This window comes from Chiloscyllium plagiosum, chromosome 24, assembly GCF_004010195.1.
Source record: "Chiloscyllium plagiosum isolate BGI_BamShark_2017 chromosome 24, ASM401019v2, whole genome shotgun sequence".
NCBI lineage: Eukaryota > Metazoa > Chordata > Chondrichthyes > Orectolobiformes > Hemiscylliidae > Chiloscyllium > Chiloscyllium plagiosum.
The window spans coordinates 34393676-34418707 of NC_057733.1; the positions used below are offsets into that span (position 1 = coordinate 34393676).

Below are 25032 nucleotides of genomic sequence, written 5' to 3' on the forward strand. Positions count from 1 at the left end.
CTACCCGCTGTACAAAGCCCACTTTCTCCCCGATCGTTGCCATCCTCTCGTCTCCTTTGACTGACAGCTGCTGCCGTCCAATGAGCTGCCTCCCCGCCCTCTACCCGTCTGCGTTCCCTGGGGTGGGGTGAGAATTGCGGAAGCGGAACTGCGTCACCGAAACAAGATGGCCGCGCCCACGGCGATGCCCCGGCGGGAAGTGTGGAGCCGCACCAGGGAAAAGCTCAGGAGCTTCCCACACCTGATGGCAGCGTGTGCCGCAGAGGTCGGTCCATAAATCATTTAAATCCCATCCAGCGATTGGCTAACCGCTGCAGAGTTACGCATGGATTTATAAAGTGTCCTCGGTGTTGCAGGACGTTTGACAGACGGAGGTCAACAGGGGAAGAGCGTTCAGCTGTTAACCAGAGGGGGAGATGGGTAGAAATGGGGATAGAGGGAGTGGAGTTCACCGAATTTGGGCTGAGGTGACTGGAACTGGGACTGGACTGTGGAAGATGCACATCCGGACCAAATCATAAAGTCAAACCACTGACGGGGTAGGAGGTTGTAAGTCTGGTGGGGTTTGAGCAAGACGACCTTGTTGCTGCAGCAAAGGGGGCCATTAAGGTGGGCGTAGTGACAGATGGTGCAATGGAACTGAAGATAATCCTTGGTTCTCCACTGTGGTGTAAGTGTCCGCTCTGAAGATTGGTCACTGGATCCGAAACGTTGCCCCTCCTTGCTTTCTCTCCAGTTGCTGGCAGACCTGCTACGTTTCTCCACAATTTCTGTTTTAGATTCAGATTTCCAGCATCTGCAGCTCTTCATTTTTTTTGTATTTCGGGCTCTGCTAAGTTGAAGACGGTGATGTATGTGACATCTAAGATGTTTATGGTTGAAGCAAAGTGCTTTATTGAACAGCATTTTTTTTGCAAGCTATCCCTTTTTTTCAGATTCCCTATTCATATGAATCAGTGTCCTGCAAGGAGAATGATGTCCTTGGACTGTCAATTTCATGGAGGGACTGAAAATTATGGCTTCTACCTGTCCCCGGTGTTCAACTGGAGGAAAATGTACGCAGACAACGTGAATAAGGCAGCCTGATAGCATAAAGGCCTGGTCAGAAGAGCAGGGTGTTGTGAGCATACATTTGGAGACTGGCCATTAGTCTGCAGAGCTGGCAAGAAAGATGATGTAGAGAACGGGGCTAAAGATAAATAGTTTGATGACTCTAAAGGTTAAAGTGCAATCTTTACATAGAGAAAGACAATTATTTTTCAATAAATAAAGAAACATCTACATGCCATACAATGTTGTCAGCAAAGCCTAGGGAATGATGCTTTACTTTGAAAACTTTTCAGCTATCTAATGTCAGACTTTTTTCCCCCTCTTGCTGGGACTGTTGAGCCTATTTCTCTCACTCTTTGACTGAACTGCTTAATTATTTGTTACATAGAATCATAGAATCCATACCGTGAGGAAGCAGGTCGTTCAGTCAATCAAGTCCACACTGACTCTGAGTAGAGCATCCCACCCAGACCCACCACCCCCATACCGCCATATTGCCAGGGCTAATTTACCTAGCCTGCACATCCCTGGACACTGGGCAATTTAGCAGAGCCAATTCACCTAAACGGTACATCTTTGAACTGTGGGAGGAAACTGGAGCACCTGGAGGAAACCCACACAGTCACCTGAGGGTGGAAGTGAACCTGGATTTCTGGCACTGTGAGGCAGCAGTGCTAAGCAGTTACTAAATGATCCATGTATGTTTGTTATTTACTCTTGTACAGTCTTTATTAATAATCTTTCTCATTGCTATCATACTTATCTGTAGTGTAATAGTTTATTCCATCTCCCTTTTTGATTCTAAGGCATCAGCATATGGGAGGTGTGTGGCTGCAAATACTCAGGGGAGCAAGGACCTCAGAAAGGACAAGTGTGCAAATGAGTTTCAGGCGCTGAAGAACTGCTTTACAGTAAATGTAAGTTTTTGCTGGAAAAGAAAGACAAATTAAAAGTACAGCAATATCTCACCTGCAAAATAGTCTGAAAATTTGTGCATTATTATGTATATTTTCCATAATTTAACATTAATTTTCAGAATGCAGTAAACAATGATATATTTATTAGTAAACTGCAGTAAACAATGATATATTTATAGGTCAGTGAAGTTACATCCCTTACACTTTTCTAGTAGCTACATCATCTTTGAATATTTCCAGTTGTAAAATTAAAGTTCCAACTAAATTATTGCAGTGGAAACCTTGTGCCAATATTTTTAAAAATAACTTAGCAGCTGTAAATGCAATGCTGCTCATAAGTTTATTAAATATTTGGCTCTGGTGAATACTCTAGTTCTCAAATGTATGTGACCTTTCAAAGTCTGTTCCAGATGTATTATCATTGTGTTCACAGGGCTGTAGGAGCTGCAGTTATTTGGCTTAAACCTCAAATACTGGATTTTCTCGGTGCTAGCCAAATAGACTTTAGTGAGACAAATAAGAGATACTAAAGTATGTTGTGTATAAATACCTGTTCCCATTCAACATTTAACAAGTCTCTGGTAAACAGAATATTCAGTAGCTAATACAGATTGTATTCTGAATGAAATCTGTTAACCTGGAATAACTCATAGTCATAGAGGTGTATAGCACGGAAACACACCTTTCGGTCCAACCCGTCCACGCCTACCAGATATCCCAACCCAGTCATGTTTCACCTGGCATATATCTCTCCAAACCCTTCCTATTCATATACCCATCCAGGTGCCTTTTAAATGTAATTGTACCTGACTGCACCACTTCCTCTGGCAGCTCATTCCATACCACATACCACCCTCTGCGTGAAAAAGTTGCCTCTTAGGTCTCTTTTATATCTTTCCACTCTCACCCTAAACCTATGCCCTCTAGATCTGGACACCCCCACCCCAGGGAAAAGACTTTGTCTATTTATCCTATCCATGCCACTCACGATTTTATAAACCTCTGTAAGGTCACCCCTCAGCTTCTGACACTCCAGGGAAAACAGCCCCAGTTTGTTCAGCCTCTCCCTATAGCTCAAATCCTCCAACCCTGGCAACGTCCTTTTAAATCTTTTCTGAACACTTTCAAGTTCCACAACATCTTTCATTATCCAAGGAACAATTGAGAAAGTCAACAATAAAAATATAGATAATGTAAATTTTTTTCAATATTTTGTCAGTCCTTTTAATAACTCAAAATTAGTCCTCAAAATTAACAACCGTTGTAACAAATTTCTAAAAGCATCTTCACCCAGTACTTTGTCCCATTGGAGAGACACGTTCACAACTCATTTTGCCAGTTCTACCCTGAAGCCAACTGGGAACTCAATTGTACGTAATAAAACAGAAGATGTTGGAAAAGCTGAACAGGCCTAGCAGTATCTTTGTAGAGAGAAACATTTCAAGTTCAGTGTGGCATCTCTTTCAATTGGGGAACCGAATTGAGAATGAAAAACAATTTTCTTTAAAATTATGCTTTTCACATTGTGTAGCATTGCACCGAACCATTATCCTTTAATGTTTTACTCGTTTTCTCTGTAATAATGCACATTTTTACTACTTCCCTCTCAGGCCAAAAAAGCAAGGTAAAAAGCAAGATTGATTTCTGCAAAGAAGTTCATAGACCACTACTACACAAAAAGAACAACCCAGTTGGTTGTCAAGTAAGTTCCTACAGCTGGAGAACCATGATTAAGAGACAAATGTACTGAAGAGAAGCATGAACTCAACAGAACAATATATTGTTTATTTTCTTGGCTTGGTGCATTTTGTGAAAGATTTTCAAATATTAAGCATTTTTTCATGTTGCATCCAATATTTGTAGAACAGCCATGACTTAGGACAAATGTGGTATATCTGTTCCTCAATCCTAAATACTGCTTTGGTACTGTGACTTCAGATTTCTCACTTTTAAGTGTGTAACCTTACTGACCACAATTGTTTAAAATAATGCTGCTATATGAATGAGAATTAAATAGATTGAGATTTTGGTTTTATTTAGCAAGTTATTATATGACTAGCTGTTTGCTTAATTAAATGTTTCCATATTTTGTATAATTAAATAATAAATGTCTTGAATACATTCTTGTGAAATCATGTATATTTTGAAAATATTTCATGCAAGTCACATTGATTATCTGCATTTCCATGATTGGCTTAAAGAATTCATAGAAAATCTTGTGACAAATATATCACTTTTTACAGTACATGCTTCTGCATTAATTTTCTGTAAACACAACTCTTTTTCAAGTTTTGTCCATTCATGTTGAACACTGTACGTTCCTCAAGCAAGGAGCAGTAGCATTGTGGTTATGTTACTGAACCAGTAATAGAGGCCTGGACTAATAATGGAAAAATAGGAGTTCAAATCTCACTATAGCATAGGGGTAGTTTCAATCCCAATTAACAATTAAATGCAGAATTTGTGGAATTAATTTTAGTAATAGAACCCATATAACTGCCACATTGTTTTAAAAAAAGCTGGTTTATTAATATTTATTAGGAAGGGAAATCTACAGTCCTTGCCTAGACAAGATAATTCATTGTGTGTTTGCAGTGCACTGAAATAGACTGTCTAGCCTATTTAAGGGTGATAGAGATGCACAATAAATTACCACCAATGTCCATGTCCCCAAATAATTTTTTAAAATTTTAGATCGCTGAAAAATCAAATTTGAAAATTATACTAATTTCAACCTCCTGCATATCAACTCCTTTCTGACATTTGGTCGTAACTCTGCATTTTTCTTCTTTTGAGCCTGCCAGCTATTAATTACCCCTGCACACATTCTGTCTCAGCTGAGGTGTTGGTTCAGATCTGTCTTGATATAATTCATTAGCAGTTGTGTCCAAGGCAACTAAAGCATGCTTTTTGAATGCCACTTTTAACCCAAGTCCAGCTAAAATATTTGTGGGATTTCTTCTTAGCCATAATTTCCTTAAATCTGTTAACAGCAGCTGCTTGGAGTCACTTCTGCTTCAGTATTCACCCAGCTCCAAACTGTAACTACCTTCTTCCAGCAAACATGCAGATAAATTGAAAGCAGAGAACCCCTTAAACTTCGTCCAACTTCAATGATGATGGGGACTGTTCCATGGTGTCCTTAGGGTTTATTGACTGCTTTTCAGCTAATATTGTTCCAAATCCTGCTGAATTGCAGGCTTTTCAGACACCACGTTTTCATCTAAGTAAGACACCTGCTGTTTTTATAGCCTTGTCTCTTCTATTTTGATTCTATTAGACAAACATGGATAATCTTCTGAATTTGTTTTGTATTCCAGCATTTACTTACAATGTCCAGCATTTAAATAATCTTATTTCCAGCTGTGAATCTCTTAATTATATGCTAAAAATCATGAACCATAAAGTTCACATTCATGACACACTATCTTTCCTCAATGCCTTTGACTTCTTTATGAATATCTGTGGTGCTTCATGTAGTACAACATTAATTTTGTTTCAAAGCTAATTAACTCGTGTTTTGGAATTCCCAGAAATTGTGAAAGGCCCTGTACAAATGCAAATTCCATCTCTAGTACAAAGGTGTGATAAATATATCAATATCATTTTTTCTTACAGGTTGAATTTCAATGTTATGGCATATGGATGTTGGCTTATTTTTGTGAAGAGTTTCAAAAATTAACTAGGTCAGTCTTTCAGGATCCATGATTTAAAACCAGTACCTGTCCAAGAGCAGGTGACTGCAAAGCATGCTGGAGTGTTTGAAGATTTGTTGGAACTATCTGGTTTTATTACAGGAAGCTGGAAGTCTTAAGCCATTAGTTGTAGCATAATCTAGGATGGGCAAGTTTTTTTTGAAAAAAGTTCAATTGTTTTTGGGTGCAATTGTAAGGAGGGCTTACTAAAGTCAAGACACAAGCATATTCTCTCCAAAGAAAGGAGCTTGTTCAGAGCAGTAATGGAAAAGCTTAGCTGAGATAATTTGTGAAACCCTCCAGACCAGGCATACTTGGCTGAAACTATGCAGATTATTTTTTTTAAATTGTCTATGCTTTCGGTTGTGAGAATAACAGGAAAAATACTTCACAACTCAGGACAGGAACTGAGAAGCAGTAAAGTCACACCTGCAGATTGGACAGGGAAGGACCAAATCTTTGAATTTTGATTAACTGTACATTGATGGTGTTTATCAGTTGATGGGATTTTTCTTTACATTCAATAGGCAATGTAAATGCAATGTATTTTATTTCAAATTAAATGGAATATAAAAGTAGGGAGGTTTTGCTCAAATAAGGCAGCAGACCACAGCTGGAATACAGTAAACCATTTTGGTCCTCTTACTTAGGGAAAGGTATACTGGCATTGGAAGCAGTCCAGAGAAGGTTCACTGGACTGATAAAAGTTATGACAGGAGGCTGCGCCTCTATTGATTGGAATTTAGAAGAAAGGCAACTTTATTGAAACATACAAGATTCTTAGGGGAATTGACAGGGTAAATGTGGGAGATTCTAGGACAAGAGGGGGTTGCAGAAGAAGGGGTTGCACATATGACAGATGAGAAAGAATTTCTTCTGAGGTTTGTGAATTTGTAGAATTATTTACTGCAAAGATCATTAAGTATATCAAGACTGACATAGTCAGATTTTGAATTAGTGAAGGAATCAAGCATTATGTGGAATAGGCAGGAAAATGGAGCTGACGATAATCAGATCAGTCATGATCTCATTGAATAGCAGAACAGACTTGATCGGTTGAAATTGCCTACTGCTGTACATCTTTTGCCTTATTGTTTTTGCCATGTGTTTCAAAGTCTTTCAAACTGTTATAATCAGAGTTTGGTTGGTTTTCTTTTACTTCATACATGTAATCATTTCTGCTTTATTGTTCAATTTAAATCTGCAGTGTTGTGTACTTCTTTGAGTGAGAGATGATCACATTAAAAGAACTACGATCTATCTGGGATCTGACTTACTCATACTAACATCAGCTGGGATCATAAAGGGAGCTGTTACCAGGTTCTGACTTCATTGAATTTAAGAGGGCTCTGTGTCTCCTTTAAAGAAATAGACATATGTCTGGACATAAAATGGCTGTAGCATGAAGTTCATTGCATATATTTTGAAAATTGCTCTGAATGTTGCTGTTTTCTAGGAGTACAAAATATAATGCATTAGGAAATACAGACTAAGCTTTTGCAAAATTGTTAAAAGATGTGGTCAAATTACCACCAGATTTGTCACACATCTGATAATGAGGAACCTCAAATCATCAATTAAGCCTCCACCTTTAATTCTGCTTTGCCATTTAGCAGATGTTCCAAGAAAACCACCTGAAGTTTTAGGGAAAATTGTCAAAATGATAATGGAAAAGTTAGTTCAATTTTTTTATAACAAATTATGGATTACCTAAATAAATACAATAGTATCTTGATCAAATTTAATGCTGTAAATATATTTAGAAATAATGACTGGTTTGGGAATAAAACAATTTTCATTCTCGCTTCTCTCTCAATCTCAAGGTACACTGTAAAGATATGCAGCTTTGACGATCATGATTAGAACACATTGTCAAGAATACTCTTAGCAGGACTTATATACGTAATGGTAAGGTCCTAGGGAGTGTTGCTGAACAAAGAGACCTTGGAGTGTAGGTTCATATCTCGTTGAAAGTAAAGTCGCAGGTAGATAAGATTATGAAGACACCGTTTGGTATGCTTTCCTCTCCTGGGCAGAGCACTGAGTATAGGGGTTAAGAGGTCATATTGCGGCTGTAAGGGACGTTGCTTAGGCCACTGTTGGAATATTGTGTGCAATTCTAACCCTAACCCTTCCTATCGGAAATATGTTGTGAAACTTGAAAGGGTTCAGAAAAGATTTACGAGGATGTTGCCAGGGTTGGAGGATTTGAGCTATAGGGAGAAGCTGAACAGGCTGGGGCGGTTTTCCCTGGGGCATCGGAGGCGGAGGGGTGACCTTATAGAGGTTTATAAAATCATGAGGGGCATGGATTGGATAAATAGACAAAGTCTTTTCCCTGGGGTGGGGGATTCCAGAACTAGAGGGCATAGGTTTAGGGTGAGAGGGGAAAGATATAAAGAGACCTAAGGGGCAACCTTTTCACGTAGAGGGTAGAATGTGTATGGAATGAGCTGCCAGAGGAAGTGGTGGAGCCTAGTACAATTGCAACATTTAAAAGGCATCTGGATGGGTACATGAATAGAAAGGATATGGGCCGGGTGCTGGCAGGTGGGACGAGATTGGGTTGGGATATATGGTCGGCCTTGATGAGTTGGACCAAAGAGTCTGATTCCATGCTGTACATCTCGATGACTCATATACCATAATAATTGGATAAAGTAATTCCCTTGTTAGTTTCTCATTAGGGATGCTTCTAATGAGCCCACAGGAATCAGTCCTTTTGAACTGATATATGGACATGAAGTAAGGCAACAGTTAGATTGAAGAAAAATCAATAAACCAAAGCTGGGAGACTGCACTTCCAGCCCACATTTCAAGCTTGAGAGAGAAATTAATCAAAGTGTGAGAATTTGCCAAAAAGCATTTGAAGGGTGCTCAACAAACAATGCAAACTAGAGTAGATAAAAAGGATGAAGTTCATGGTTTTGTTGTTGAAGACAAGGTGTTAGCATTGTTACGTCTCTGGGGCACAATTAAAAGCAAGGGTCACTGGAACTTGTCAAATCCAAAACAAAACCTCAATGTTGTAAATTGAGCAGCTAGTACTGCAGGCAAAAGTGAGGACTGCAGATGCTGGAAACCAGAGTTTAGATCAGAGTGGTGCTGGAAAAACACAGCAGGTCAGGTAGTATCCGACGAACAGGAAAATCGACGTTCCAACCATTAGCCAACAAAGTCATTTAGGGAACTATATACTTGTGGAGCTTACATCAATGATTTGGTTGTTTTCAGCCAGACACAGGAAGAACAATTCCACCAGTTGACCAGACTGGTCAGCTACAAAGAGCCAATTTGATCCAATATCTGGCGAAGGGTGGATTTCTCAAACCAACAGTCTTATTTGAGCCAGAATGTGGAACACGGCCAAGTAAATCTAACCCTAACTCTATTGTGCTTCAGACAATTCAAAATTTTTGCAATATGTTCGATTAGTGAATTTTATTACTAGTTTGTTCCCAACTTCAATGCTGTTGTGGCTCCTTCAGGAAAATTTTTAAAAGCACAGAAAATTTAAGTAAATGCAAGAATGTCAGAGCAGCATTCACAACTGCAACAGTGTTAGCAGTAATACTATGGAAGTTTATGACAGGAGAGCAAAAACATTAGCTGTAGCAGCATCTGGGATGAGCAAACTTTTAAAAATATTTACATCAAAAGCTGTTGGGTGTAGCTTGAAGTCTGATGCAAGTATGGTTTCTCCTAGTAAAGATGATTATTCAGAGCTGTTAATGAAATGTTAACTTCACACATAAGGATTTGGGTTTTTGAAAACGTCCAGACCAGGAGTGTTTGGTTAGAATGCACAGCTTAAAAGTCTAAATACTCAGTTGAGAGCATGTTCAGGGAAAGAACTTCACAGCACACAGATTGGAAAGGGAAGGAAAATATCTCTGGATTTTGATTAACTGCAAATTGACAAAACCCCAGTGGATGGGATTTAGCTTTGCTGTGTTTTGAAGTCTTTCAAACTATTGTATTTAACTTGCTTAGTTTTGCTTTGATTTATTTTGTGTAACAAAATTGTTTCACTGTTAAAACTGAATCTGCAGCCACACATTTATTTCAGTGTATTGAAGAAAATGAAAATATGGCCTATCAAGCCAGATTTCTTTCTGGGATCGGACTTATCCAGCAGTAATATCAGCTGGAATCATAACAACAGATATTAAAGAGTTGTACTGCATCATGTGCTGGAGAAGGCACTATCTTTACTGGCACAGCTGCATTTACCCTGTTGATTCACCATAAATTAAGACAGCAGTAAATCAGAACTGAGGTTGTAGTAAATGAATCAAAACAAATTTGGCTCAAAATTGCTAATACATAATTACCAATTTATAAGCATCAATATTGATGACCAATATGAAGAACCTACCAACAAAAAAAAATGAAATAACCTTTTGAAAGCTCTCTTTGGAATAATTTGCCTTTTCAGAATAGGGTTTCATTATAGAATCCCACCAGTGTGGCAATAGGCCATTTGGCTCAACAAGTCCACCCAACCTCCCCCATTACTCGACATTTCCTATGACTAATGCACCTAACCAAGTCATCCCTGAATACTATGGGCAATTTAGCATGGTAATCTGCACATCTTTAGACGGTGGGAGGAAACGCATACAGACACTGGGAGAATGTGCAAACTCCACAGAGACAGTTGCCTGACAGTGGAATCAAACCCAGGTCCCTGGTGCTGAGAGACAGAAGTGCTAATCACTGAACCACTGTGCTGCCACCAAGAATTTGTTTTAATTTGTTCCTGATGTGGACATTGTTTGATACAGGAAATGTGACTATCAATTCATTAGTATTTTCTGAAATACTTAATTATGGAATAGATAGAAATACATGGATGGAAATACATAGGACAGAATTGATATAATTAATTCAAGTTATGACAGCATCACATAAGACAACATAAGATAGGAATTATTTCAGATTTGGTTGCTTGTGTGCATTATTCTTACAATACAGACTCATTTAATGGAAATTGCTCAGCAAACTAGCGTTATTCTTGTGATGATGAGACAGATTAGTCAGCCTTTATCCAGTCACAACATTTCCACAAAATACAACAGAGAAAAAAATCTATGCCAAAAGGTTTTTTATTAATTGCACTTTATTTTTAAATGAACCACTTACAACTGGACAGAATACATGGTGTATCTGCAAGTAATGTTCCATTTGATTTTACAACTGTAGCTGATATTCATTTGGAATGTTGCTTAACATTGGATTTCATCAGAAATGTTTCCCTGGCTTAAAGTGCCAATTACTTAGTCCTGCTTCACCATCATCTAGTCTCACTTGTAGATTCTTTGACTTAAGTTCATTCACTCCTTATTTCAAACGTGAAGGATGACTGATAAAAGAACAATCCTGACTTAGGATGAGTCAACATGGCCAAGAAATAGCTTAAAATGATACCAAAAGAAGATCTACCTACAAATATTAGGGGAAAGCTTTTGGTATGTAATGAATAAATTATAAGCAATTCTATTAAAAAGCTTCACAGGTGGATGAAAATGCCAGCATCTTTTAACAGTGAGGATAAAAAACTACCCAAACTCTGCAAAATCCATGTGGGATAATGAACTGTAAAATTGACAAAGTTTTGAACCTTAATTTTTTTACTTTAACAATGCCTTCATTATAGTTTAACACTGTTTTAAAGGAAACAAAACATTAAATAGGAAAATGGATGGAAAAGTGGAAATAATTTGAGCCATTTCAATCACTCATACCAGGAAATATTGTAAATTAGATTTCAGTGCTTACTGAAACCATGCGGTAGAAGGTATAACTTATACTACTCATATAGTAGGTTCACAAAACTTGATTGGACCTTGAGAAAAGGCATCAAGTGGAACTCAGGCACTTATCTACAGGAAACAAATAAATCCAGAGGCTAAGGCAATGAACACTGTCTGTTCATCTCCCATCAAGTAGCTTCAGCAGCATTTGCCAGGGTCTGAGTGCAGATTCATCCTGTTTACTGAGATGGTGCAGAATATTATATCGTTTAAAAGTAGACAGGTTCTCTAATTGTCTGACACTAACAACAGATGCTCTATGGTTCTTTAAGTTTGCCAAAAGATAAATATATAAAATGCATGCATCAACAAATTACATTTAAAATGAAAGGAGATTGGAACTGTAATTGATCCATTGACAATTTTAACCTTTGCTCTCCGACAACACTGGCAGTGACCAGATACCAGCTATCATTATTTTAAATATGGAATAGGTTGTAAATATCTTTTTGAAAAATTCATTTCGCGGTCATGCTTTGATTTGGTGATGTGCTAGAAAGTGAAGAATTATTGGAAGATGTTAATGGTCTAAAATTATATGCAAAAACAGTGACCACGTTTAGGCCAAAATAATCCTCTGTCCTGATAAATTTTCATAAATAAAATTGATATTCTAACAAAAACAATTCTAAAACTGAAAACCTGCAGCGTGTTCCAAGTCTACAGAGAATACGTGATACTATATGATTTGAACACTATTTACACGTGTGCAGAGTTCATGTTTGTAATTTGTTTTTTTAAAATCTATTACTAAATTACATCTTTGAGAAACTACAAAACGGGGCTAATTTGGTGGCATCATCATGATGAAATTTTTTGAACAGTCTAACTTATTCATGGGCTAGGCCATCAATTAGTGTCCATCCTTAATTTCTCTTGAAAAAGTGATGGTGTGCTGCCTTCTTGAACTGCTGCAGCCTTTGGGATGCAGGTTTTCTCACAGTGTGCAAAATACCAGTAATGTAGGCCAGCAGAATTAAGTCAATTTTTTCAAATATATTTTCGTTATACAATTTTATATAAATTTATCTTCTTGCCCTCACCTAAAACAGTCCAGATGCTGGTGACTAAATCTCACATTCAGTCCGATTTGACATTCCAAGTTTTCAAACTTTCAATAAAATATTTGCCAGGCAATTTAAAAAAAGTCAATTCTTTGTAAGGAAAAACACAAAAATGTATTTTCCAAATGAACATGAGGGTTTAAAAACTATTGTGTACAGGGCCTTATACATTTGTTTACCAAACTGTATTAGTTGGAGATAATTTCCATTTGTGAACTTGCAGATGACATACGAAATATGGGAGTATGCTGTTTAGGTCCATGAGGTAAAGGTCAGAATTAAATATTGCACAATTAACCCTTAATGAAACATACAATGTGCAAAACAATTACATTGTTGAATGCGTTAGTCAGGGTCAGTGTCCAAATTATAATGGATGCAAAGAATTAATGCAGCAAGTTAAGAAAACAGACCACCACATTTTAAAGCATATATTATGAAAGGTGCTGAATTGGTTTATTTTAGCATGGAATGCTGAAAAGTCTGAAATGAAATTTTGAAAACATCAGCCATTATAATATGTAAATCTGGGAGCTAGTTTTCTCGTGCACACTTGTAAACAAATTAGATATTAATTGCAAAGATCTTTACAATAAGATATGCAATCAACCAACCTAATGAATAACCATTTAGAAATGCATACAAGAAAATTCTACTGTTTACAATGAAACAGCACATTGCCCTGAGAGGAAAAAGACACTAGGAATGGCATTTCCAATGTTTGAAAACAGACCTATATTCAGTCAACTGTACATTTAAATGTCAGAATCCCAACAGTAAAGTCATTTTCATTCAATTTTGGTGGCTTCTGGGTGGATGTGCACAGAATAACAAATTGCAGTTTCCAGTAATTCAGACACTTTCTTTAAATTTTCTGGTTGAGCAATGCCTTATAGTAAACAGCATTTCTAAGCAAGTAGTATACTGAGCTACACAGGTACAGTTATTGATTAATCTCCTTGTATTCATTATTTCAGCAGGCAACTAGGTTCTGATATTCATTTGGTTTTCTCTGAATTCATTTGATCAGTTATTTCAGAATTCTCATTGAAGTCCGACTTAATTGATCTGTGTTCAGCAGACTTTGCTCACACAATGCAATGCAGATGCGACACTCTATGAGCTGCACACAGGACACCAAGACAGCTCAATACCATCCAGGGAATGTCATTATTTGAATTTCAAAACAGACTCCCACTGGAAGTGCAAAGCTGGAAATGTTGAATCACGTATCTTTTTCTGTATCTGTCACTTGCTTTATCTTTCGACTTTGAATTATCTGAAATGATGCTCCTGCTACCTGTTTTATTTGACTCTCCAGTGCACTTCGGAGATTATCGGTTTTAAAATTTGGCACTGGATCAAGGCTGATGATCAACTTATCATTGTCACTTTGATAGCTTTCAGCCATGCTTGACCTTAGGTCTCTCTTTTTTCTACGGAGGTCACCACCTCCGTCAACTTTCAAATCTTTATATGGTTCACCATTCTTTTGGCTTGGATTCTTTTCCTTACGGTTTGATGGTGCGTTTGGGTCTGCATGTTGAAAATCAATATTTCCTTTTAAAGCCTTCTGCTCTTCCTCAATTTTCTTTTCATCAAGATTTTGTGCTTTGTTGCTAAGATTTTCTCCTCTAGCTTTGTGAGCTTTATCTGCATTCACAGGCCACGGAATCTTTTCCTTCATGTTTTCAATGGGTCCTGCTTGTTTAGGGTTTTCCTGGAATGTATCCCCATCTCTGACTTTCAGATTTTCATTCCTATCATCATTCCTATGTCTTTCTGCTTCTTCCACTTTTAACGCATTGGCCTCAACTTCTAATTCAATCTTATGAACCTCTTCATTTGATTTTGCTTTAACATCAAGATTTTCAGAAAGTTTTGGGACATTGGCCTCATTATCTGGAACATTTGGATTTCTTTCTCCAGGTTCAGGTCCTTTCTTTTCAATTTTAACCACATTATTCAATGGAACATCTGGGTTTCTCACTCCATGTGCTTGGATAGGTTTTGCTCCTTTGACACGTGGAACTGCTTTTGGGACTTCAGCATCAAGATGCGGCACCATCCTTTCACCATCTCTTCTTTTTGAGGGGTCTGCAGCCTCAATTTTTTGGAGGTCTTCTTTAAAACGATCTCTAGACTGAGGGGTGACTTGAGCACCATTATGGGGTTCAACATGAGCTCCAAATCCACCCTTCTGTTTCGAATCAAGAACTTGATCCTGGTTACCTGGGAGATGGCCCCACGCTTCTTGTAGAGCATCTTTAAGTTCAACACCATCTTTATTGTGATCAACTGCTGGCAGATCCTGACCAAGTTGAGGAGAATTGACCTGGGAATCAGCATTGATCACATGAGATTTCACTGCTTTCTGTCCATTGACAGAGTCAACATTTTTCACCTGATCTTCACTTGCTTCATCTGCTTGCTCTTTCACAGGGATTTCATTGTCTACAGAAGTTAAACAAAAACAAAGGTGATACAGTCATTTTCCACACAGGCCAGTAAATAAGAAAAAGGCCAACACTGCTCAATACAATTTCACATGTATTCTTAAAAATGTCCACTAATTTCCAGCTCTGTTTTAACCAGGAGTCGAGTGCGGGGTGCTGGAAAAGCGCAGCAGGTCAGGCAGCATCCGAAGAGCAGGAGAATCGATGTTTCGGGCATTAGCCCTTCATCAGGAATGAATGAATGAAGCCTTTCATTGCTGATGAATGGCTTATGCCCGACACGTAAATTCTCTTGCTCCTCGGATGCTGCCTGACCTGCTGTGCTTTTCCAGCACCACACACTCTACTTTGATCTCCAGCATTTGCAGTCCTCACTTTATCTCGGTTTTAACCAGGACTTTGGTAACAGAACAATGACAAAAGGTGACAGATTCAATATTCATGGCACTTGATAGCAGTTTATTCCATAAATTTACTATATTAACTAGCTTAATTTAGGTCAGTTTCTTAAACTCTACATATTCCACCCCAATGTCCTTTGAACAACTTCCCAAACTGACATTTAATCTATTCACTTCCTCATAACATTAAAGCCTCACATGTTCCCATATTGCTCAAGCTGGTTTTCCTAAGGGAAATAAACAAAATATCTCCAAAAGACTCTTTGCACAGCTCAACAACTTAAATAATATTTTGTTGCCTTTTAAAAGTACAGCAAATTAGTGATGCTCCAAGCAGCATAAAAATGTTACAGATCAATGTTACATGTTTGGCTAGATTTAGTGAGAGGAGACGGCAGACTGGTATTGTCACAGAACATTGATTTGAATCCTATTTCGGCAAATTCAATTAATAAATCTGGAATTAAAGTAAGTCTAATGGTGACCATTAAACCATTGTTGATTGTCATAAAGTCGTTAGGCTCAGTAATGTCCTTTAGGGAAGATAAACTGCCATCCTTATTCAGTCTGACCAACACATGGTTGACTCTTACTGTTTATACTCGTGTAAAAGTTGATCTCGTGTAAAAGTCAACCCCGTATTTTTGGTCAAAAAATCTTGTATTTTCCATATATATATCATGTAAAAGTCAACCCTAGTATATCACATTATAAACCTTTTACAAAGAAAACTGCATGTTCCCATTAACCTACTTAAACAAAATTGCATTTGTTCATTCATACTGGTAACTCTACTCATTGCGTCTCCAATCAGTCATAACTCTAGTTAGCCCACTTGGTTTACTACAGCACATTTTGATTCATTCATTCAGGCCAGTACTAAGTCTATCGGAACTTATCGCACTTTGTTCACTACACGTCCCAAAGTTAATATCGTTAAGATGTTAATCATTATAATTGTGCCATTATATCTGAATAAAAGTGAGATATATTAGTTACATATATTTTTAATTCTTTTGACAGGTTGCTGAGGTTCATTACATATGAGAGTAAATGGGAGGGAAACTGAAGAATTTGGCAGGAAAGTTCAAGGTGCTTACATATTCAGATTTTAATATATGCTTCATTTTAAGTGTGCCGTTATATTAGGTCAAGACAATGTTGAACAGTGAGATTTTGCAGGATTTCAATGAATCTTTTGATGTTAAATTTTCGTAGCGATATGGATAAATAAAATTTACTACCAGTAATCCATTCTTATTTCACTTGCTTTTATCCAGTAATTACCTTTACAGAAATTCATTGTGTTTTTCTCCTTTACCTGGGATTAGTTGAGCGACCAAATCAACTTCACCAATGATATGGTATTGCGAACTGCAGCATGAATTTTAGCCCCTCAAAACTAATGCCCATGTAATAGTCGACCATATAAATAGAGTATAAAAAGTCTTTAAAAATTCAACTATTACACGAGTATACACAGTAATTGCCTTCTAGGATAGCCTAGCACTCCACTCGGATAAAGAGCAACCAATGTTGGCTTGGTCAGTGATGTCCACATCCTATGGAGAAAGTGACTGCAGATGCTGAAGGTCAGACTCAAAGTGTGGTGCTGGAAAAGCATAGCAGGTCAGGCAACATCCGAGGTGCAGGAGAATTGAAATTTCGGCATAAGTCCTTCATCAGAATGCCCACATCCCATGTTAAGAATAAAAACTATGCACAATTGCATGCCTTTTTACTTTGGCAAAATCTTTTGCTGTGGTGATTCTCAGACAGTCACCATTCAACCTGCTTAATATTTTGTAAAATTTATCACTTGGTAATAATTTTTAAAAAGTTGTACATTACACATACCTAATATCTATTAATAGTACATATTACTGACATCCATTCATACTATTAATTCATTTTACATCTAAATGTAACTAATTTTTTTAAAAAATGTAGCTACTATAAGGATGTTTGATAACTGGCGCAGACTGATTGGGCTCTTTCCATGCTGTAAAACCTTTAACTCGGACTACACATTACTAAATAAGTCACCTGCTTGGGGAGTAAAGTAGTAAATCTATTTACATTGTATAAAATGTCTTGTTCATTTGTTTCACAATCCAAAATACAGATAATTTAATGATTTCATTAACATAGTTAATAAATATTGACGCCAACATTTGCTCCAGTGATGTGCTGGACTGCACTCCATGACCTGTACTGAACATGGGTCTAGCTCGTGTATTATTACTCCAAAGCAACATGAAAACATGGAGAGAAGAGAAGTCGTAGTTGGAAATTTCAGGTACAGCTTAAGCTGGAAATGTCAGGAGCAAAAGACAATTGGTTAAACTACTGCAAGACTGAGACGAATTCTACAGAAGACTCACATGAAGTTTTGTGGCAGCACTTTTAGAAATTCCTTTCAAACATACATATTATCTCTTACATTCCTGTTACCTACTCACCACTTACAACTTCAGAATATTTGTTACATACCACTGACTTCCCTTAAAACTGAGTCTAAACTTAAACATGGCTTCCTGAAGAAGGGCCTGTGCCCGAAACGTCGAATCTCCTGTTCCCTGGATGCTGCCTGACCTGCTGTGCTGTTCCAGCAATAAAGTTTCAACTTCAGCAAACTGTAATGGTTTAACAGAAACATGCTACCTAATTGAATGTCTGAAATTATTCCTTTGTATAGTTGTCCCATTCTATATATTCGCATCGCCCATCTGTTTAAAATTTGTCAATAAGTGAAAATGCTGTACAATTACAAGAGCAGGTATGACTTCAAGGAAATTACAAACCAGTGCTCATACTATCGGTAAGATGAACATATTTCAGGATGGAGGTGATCAAAAAAGATAACAATAATGGAACGTACAAGACGCTGTTTCAAATAGGCCTTGGTCTGATAGAAGTTAAGGTAATACAGCAATAGTACCTGGATGCTTATGAGTAAGCATATTGTTACAAAATTTAAATACTTCCCACCATGGCTACATTGATGTGACAGTTATGACAAATGATGGGAAGAAATGCAAGAGTTGTAATAACGAACAGATGGTATATCATGTATGCAACAGGGCTGGCTGATAATATAGAAATATTCTTTGTGCATAATCTCCATTTATTTTAAGATGCCAATCAAACATGACTGATCGTAGTAAAGTTCTTGGCTAAAAGTTCTTACAGCAATTTTTCAAACATCAAATTATGCCATTGAATTCATGAGTAACATACAAATGCAGACGTTTCATATGCTTACAGACTAAAATATTGCAAATTCTAACATCTCATGTCTACTCTGTGAAAAAAAATCACAATAGCTGATTTAAAGGAAAATATATTGCAGTGTAAAACATTATAGAACCTAGCTATGTATCAAAGCTGGTCTAAAAAAAAGGTATAATGTAAATTTTACTTTGGATTTCCAATGTTGAGGAATCTGTCATTTCAAGTTCCTTCTTCCAGCATTAAGCAACTTTAATGACAATTGATGCCACATCAGTACATGAATGACTTGTCTCAATCTTGTCCCTTTATGCTAAATGAGTAAAAATGATCCAGATTATAAAGAAGAGATTCATCAGGCATTCAGGTATTGGTTCTCAATGTGATAAAATATTGTTTAGCTTTATTCTGTTCTTCATAATGATTCTTACCCTGCTGTCCTTTGTCCTCATCGATTCTTTGTTGGTGGATCTCCTTGTGCTGTTCCTGAATGACAGCTAACAGTTTCTCCTGTTGGTCCAAAAGCCGCTTTTGTTGCTGCTGTTGTTCTTTAATCACTTTCAGGAGAACTATATGATCCATATGTTTTTCACCATCTGCATCAGAAGTTGGAAGAGTTGGAAAAAAGATAAACATTAAATCAGCATTTTTTCTCTTGCACAACATTGCAGCTGAATTGTTGCTTTATACTTTTAAATCTACACATTTGCTCATTTTTGGAACAGAAGCTTTAAGTTTGAGTGTGGTTGCACCTAAAATCATCTACTTTTTAATAAAATGATGTGGGGACAAAATTGCAAGTAGGTTAACAGAAATATTTTAATTCAAGATCTATTAATGTGGTAATGAGAAACTCTTCAAAATTTCTGGTCGAGTACATGTTTGCCACTCAACTAATTCCAGTAAGGAGACCTAATAACCTGTGCCAAGATATGGTTGGAAACCGTGTTATGTTTGAGACACCCTACATTTTCACAATATTTTTACAATATGTATTGGTCCACAACAGGAACACCATCTGCCTGCAAGTTGCCTGTCCATCTCAAAATAGTAAAGCTGCATGTCATACAGGGAAGCTAAAGCATTAAAATAAATAAAGGACTGAAGAATTTCAATAAAATATGCATATTCTGCAGAGTACAATTTTGGAATTACAGAGTTTCCTGTTTTATTTCTTGTTCTGCTTTGTTGAATGATGATTCATAAAGGGGAAAGCTACAAGCAACATTCATTAGCATGCTATATTCTGTTTATCGTGTAAATAAAATAGCTACAGGCCAGAATTTCTCAAAAGTCACTTCATTTTGTTCTGCATCCATGAAGTAAAGCAATTTATGTTGTCATAAGAACAATGTTCCTTTTATAAATACTTTTTTAAAAAAAGTGTTAAGTAGGGAATGGGGGAGGTGAGGTTAGAGCGCGCGGGAAGGACTGTATCAAAGGATAACAGAGACAAAAATGTGTTGTGCTTGCCATAATAATGCAGTGCTTCAATATCTTTACAAATGCACAACTCAATCTACTTTGTCACAACTCACCCTCACCACCTTCAGCTGGCTTTCTATCTTGCTTTTCTTGTAAAACTGCATTTTCACTGTCTCTCTCATCACGAACACGTGGTTCCAATACTTTAGCTGCACCAATATTTTCCAGAGCTGGCAAATCCTTTTCATTTCCTTAATGGGACAGGGTGAAAAATAATCAAACCGACTTCTCCGCATTTGACGAATTGATCCACAAATGTCAACAGAAATCTGAATTAGTACAACACTCGGGCAAGAATTTTATCTTTCCTCAGTCAACTGCAGAAACAATTTTCCAACACTAGAGGGCTTCAATGTCCTTCACAAATCAATACAATTATATGAAACTGCTATGTAACATTCAGTAATTTATCATATTTTAGCCAGTAATCTGGAGAACTAATTTTATATGAGTGGACAGCTCTTCTCTAATTAATATCTGTGACTTGCCTATGGTGGGGTAAGAGTTGACACCCAGAGGTAGACATGTATGAGTGTATTTAAATGTAACATTTTTTTCCATTGAACATCAGTAAGCTCAGTTCATTTGACAGCTGCTTTACGATGCCATTAGCGTGGGTTCACTTCCTGCACCAACTGAGCTTTACATGAAGGACTCTCCTCTCAAGCTCTACCCTTACCTGAGGCATGGTGACCCTCAGGTTAAACTCACCACCAGTCACCTCTCTATCTCTAAAGAGAGCACAGCCTTATAGTCTGGTAGGACTATGGTGACTTTAACTCTAATACTCAACGTTTTTTAAGAAGTTATTTAAAATGAGACAGCGTACATGTTTTCAATAGAACAGAAATTATTGGAGGTGGTGGTGTTTGTTTGCTGAATTATGAAAACAAAAGTACCAATCAAAAAGGACAATCAAGTTAGATTACGAGAATGAAAATGGACAGAAATATAATTGACATTATACAGATGAGAGATCCAACAATATGTGACTAATGCAAGAGATATTATAAAAAGCACAAAATCTCCTTGCACCACATGGTAGCGGAGTTATACCCTTTTAATAGATTAGCACCACATTATCTGGGCAGTTTAATTTGAAGGATGTATTGCTCACCTCTGTACTCCCTTCCCCCCTCCCCTCTTGTATCCCCTCTCATCCAGCGTGCCACCTCCACAACTTCAGTTTCTGTCCCTGACCACAGAAAGATTAATCAGACCTGAAAGGATGCCATTTTGCTGATGTTAGCTGCACTGCAGAAATTTAAGTCAGCAAATTAACAATATAAAACCACTTCTGCTAACAGGTCAACTGACATTAAAATACTTTTGGCCAAAGAAAACATCAGTCATCATGGAGAAGAAATGCCCAATTCCTACAAGAAATAATTTGATGCATGGATTCATTTGATTAACACACTTTAAATTGGCACATTGAACACCAACAGGCAGGTTGCTGCAATTTCTTTTAGATGGACAACTCAATTTCTCATTACTTGACCGGAAGAGGAGGAAGAGGAAGTCTATTATTAATATCTGGGGGGTGGTCACTATTGACCAGCAGCTTGACAAGATGACCATGGTGATAAAGTTTGGTGCTCAAGTGGTTAATTTTCATGGCTTTTCCGAGCCTATTAATTTGAGCCTTGTTGGTGGCGTGTGCACAGACCTGTGTGCCTGTGTGTAATGGAATGCTTATTTCTCACCTTTCTGGGTCACAACAAAAGAAACTTGATAGAATCAAAGGTATAAAATTTACTTAAATAATTCTGCTGCCACACAGCTTAATATTCTTTCTCTGTCCCAGCACTGGTGCACTGTAGCAGCAGAATGTACCGGTTACAGGATCTATTGCAGCACTCACCAAGTTTGCAGGTAGATCTAATCAGGTGCAGCTTACCATTTTCCAGCTCTTTGTTCTTCATGTTTTCTTTATTCCCTTCTGGATTATGAATCACTGAATCATCTCCTCCAGGAACCGCATCGTGGTCATCCTTCAACTTTTGTTGATGCAATTCTACACCTACTTGAGGAACTGCCACTTGTGCATGCACTTCAGGTTCCATCTGAGCTGGCTGTTCCTTTTGCTTTGGATCACTCTCTGGAGCATTTCCAGCATCATTGACATTCTTTTTAATTTCCTTTCCCTGTTCTTCTTCTAAACCAGGATTAACCATCTTTTCTTCCCCTAATTCTTTCATCTTTTCTTTAAAATCAATTTTCACCCCTTGTTTTTCATCGCCTTGCTGCTGAGCTTTCATTGCTGGAAGCTTCTTCTCATTTGATTCATCACCATCCTTTCCTTCATCGACAATGACTTCATCATGTGGAATAGGTGGTTCATGCCGATGAGCCTCTCCCACTGGATGAACAATCCCTGCAAATAAAAGATGAAAAAATAAACGATGGAAATTCTAAGTAATCTTTGACAACTTACCATGCTAGCTGCGATTTGGGGATTCTTCGGGCAGCTCTCACTAAATCATAAACTTTCAAAAAATATAGTCATCATGGAGAGGAAATACCCAATTCCTACAAGAAATAATTTGATGGACAGATTTATTCGATTAACACACTTCAAACAGGCACATTGAAAGCCAAGAGACGGGTTGTTGTCATTTCGTTTAGATGGACAAGTATTTATCAGCTTTCATTTCAGAAGATTTTCATCTTCTATTCATTCTAATTCCAAATGAGAGTGTGCAAATATAAATTATGATTTAGAATAGCTGCACTGTCATGATTTCTGAAACTGTTTATAGTACATTTGATCATTTCTATCTTCAAACAGACGACATGCAGCTGTAACGTGTCAATCTGACTTGGTCAATGAGGACTCAAAAGCAAGATCACCAATATTTTTAGTTTAATAATGATTCAGTGATTCATAAATCTTACCAATACACCTGACTGTTGAGTTAATGAACCCAATACGCTATTCATTCCTGTGACGTTGTTCAGGGAACAAAATCAAGTTTGAGTTAAATGATGGATAGATCTCAAGAACACATGAACGTTTCCAAAAGTTGTTGATTACAAGTGCAAACATGTTATAAAGAAATTAAATAACCAGGTGTTAACTTTTTTTTCCTGAATGCTTAAAAACCTTCGTTATCCAACCAGCAATAAATCTCCATCCAACACCAAACGTGTATTCGAGGAAACAGAAAAGACTCCAAAGTTATCAGGCATGCTAGTCCTGTAAGAAAACATTATGAAGACGCGCTGGCACTGACACCTGAACATACCTGGGAACTTTGTAATACAACAGCAATGAAGGCACAGGGGAAACACCTTTTGAGGCTCAGTGGGAGTCATGGCTTGAAGCTTGGTGGAAGGTAAAACTTGTAGCTTGGGAGGAGGGTTGTAGAGCAATGGCTATTTGAAGCACTATTTGAATCAGTATTAGATCGCTTTTTGAAAGTGACAGTCAGTAACGAACGCGAGAAAGCAACGGGCACTGTGTGCTTTAAATTTCTTTACAAATTGGGTTTTTTGATTTATCAGTGTGGCCCTGTTCAGACTTAAAAATTCATGAGACATGGGTATCGCCTGATGAGCAAGCACTTATTTATTGCCTACCCCTAGTTACCCTCAAAATGGTAAACTGCTGTCTTGAGCTGCTACAGGAAATTTGCTTTTGCAAGATCCATAAACTCAATATGTATAGTGTTTTAGGATTTTGACCCAGCAACATGGAAGGATTTCCAAGCCAGGGTTGTATGGGGCTTGGATGGCAACTTGCAGGCAGTGGTGTTTCCACATATTTGCTGCCTTTGTCCTTCTAAATGGTAGAAATCATCGGTTGGTAAAGTGCTATCGAAGGATTCTTGGAGAATTTCTGCATTGATTGTTTTAGGTGGTACACACTGCTGCTACTGTGTGTCAGTTATGTAAAAAGGGAATGTTTGTGTAAGTAGTGCCACACTGCTTTATCTTGGATGGTGTCAATCTTCGAGTGTTGTTGGAGTTGCATTAATTCAGGCAAGTAGAAAATATTCCATCACATACTTAACTTGTGCCTTCTTGATGGTGAACAAGCATTGGAGAGTGAGGAGGGGAGTTATACACTACAAGATTCTGAGCATAAGACCTGCTCTTGTCATCACCGTAATTAGATGGCTAGTCCAATTCAGGTTTGTGGTCAATGGTAACTCGTTGGATGCTGATAGTGGGGGATCCAGCAATGATAATGCCATGATAGTTAAAGGGCAGTAGTTACAATTCTGTATTGTTGGAGATGGTCATTACTCTGATAGTTCAAATGTTATTTGCCATTTGTCAGCCCAAATGTGGATATTGTTAAGGTTTTACTGCATTTGAACATAGACTACTTCAGTGTCTGAGTCATCATGAATGGTGCTATTTTACTGTGCTATGATTTTTAATTACTTTCCTTTCTTTGCTTGGCCTTCATATACAAATTTGTGTTTCCATATGGGCTTGTTAGTCATACATTAGTGAGTTTTTACTGTTTTGTTTTAATTCACCTTATGACAGCAATCTGCCTTTCTAATTACACTACTGTCAAATTGTTACATTATTAAAAACATTTAAGGGGTATTGTCTTTTTAAAAAAAGGCACCTATTTCTGATTCACTCATGGCAATGAGCAGTGACTAGAATTTTGTCTTATTCAAAAGACATTTCTTTCAGTACAAGTTTTTTTCTCAAACAATACCTTTAAAATGTTCTCATTTTAAAAACTAAAAATAAATGTGAAGTAGAATGTGTATCTCTTCCAAACCCTGGATAAATATTCTGCTAAGCTTGGTACTCCCTTACATAAAAGGGGAAAAATGGGAACCTGGTCACTCTGTAAATCTCCAAGGAATGGCTTGCAGAACACTGATAAAAGAACAAGGACAAATAAGGTTATCTTGTATTAAACAACAGAACTGGAGCAAATATGAATAT

At 37.5% G+C, this 25032-nt stretch overlaps 3 protein-coding genes across 5 annotated transcripts in view; 1 reads left to right on the forward strand and 2 right to left on the reverse strand.

Annotated features, from left to right (window-relative positions):
- tepsin (TEPSIN adaptor related protein complex 4 accessory protein) overlaps positions 1 to 128 on the reverse strand; it is a 37883-nt gene extending 37755 nt beyond the window's left edge. The window contains exon 1 of one of the 2 annotated variants that reach the window (XM_043714763.1): positions 23 to 128. In XM_043714763.1, coding sequence (XP_043570698.1) covers positions 23 to 43 — 21 coding nt within the window. In that variant the 5' untranslated portion in view covers positions 44 to 128. Of the gene's footprint in view, positions 1 to 4 lie in introns of both variants that reach the window. The other variant, XM_043714762.1, reaches the window with a different exon arrangement.
- Positions 73 to 6927, forward strand: ndufaf8 (NADH:ubiquinone oxidoreductase complex assembly factor 8). The gene is made up of 3 exons (XM_043714765.1): positions 73 to 265; positions 1857 to 1967; positions 3578 to 6927. The coding sequence occupies exons 1-3, from the start codon at positions 167 to 169 to the stop codon at positions 3593 to 3595; spliced, it is 228 nt and encodes a 75-aa protein (XP_043570700.1). The 5' UTR covers positions 73 to 166; the 3' UTR covers positions 3596 to 6927.
- A 3825-nt stretch (positions 6928 to 10752) lies between these two features.
- The window catches only part of slc38a10 (solute carrier family 38 member 10), a 130752-nt gene continuing 116472 nt past the window's right edge, over positions 10753 to 25032 (reverse strand). For both annotated transcript variants that reach the window (XM_043714767.1, XM_043714766.1), the window contains 4 exons: positions 22016 to 22492; positions 20169 to 20306; positions 19062 to 19226; positions 10753 to 14996 (listed from right to left, as the gene is read on the reverse strand). In XM_043714767.1, coding sequence (XP_043570702.1) covers positions 13768 to 14996; positions 19062 to 19226; positions 20169 to 20306; positions 22016 to 22492 — 2009 coding nt within the window. In that variant the 3' untranslated portion in view covers positions 10753 to 13767. The remainder of the gene's footprint in view (positions 14997 to 19061; positions 19227 to 20168; positions 20307 to 22015; positions 22493 to 25032) is intronic.

Bases quoted from the DNA above. Each gene is read 5' to 3' on its own strand.
- ndufaf8 (XM_043714765.1), top strand. From the start codon at position 167: ATGGCCGCGCCCACGGCGATGCCCCGGCGGGAAGTGTGGAGCCGCACC. The intron at 266-1,856 runs GTCGGTCCATAA...TTTGATTCTAAG, and splicing joins TGGCAGCGTGTGCCGCAGAG to GCATCAGCATATGGGAGGTG.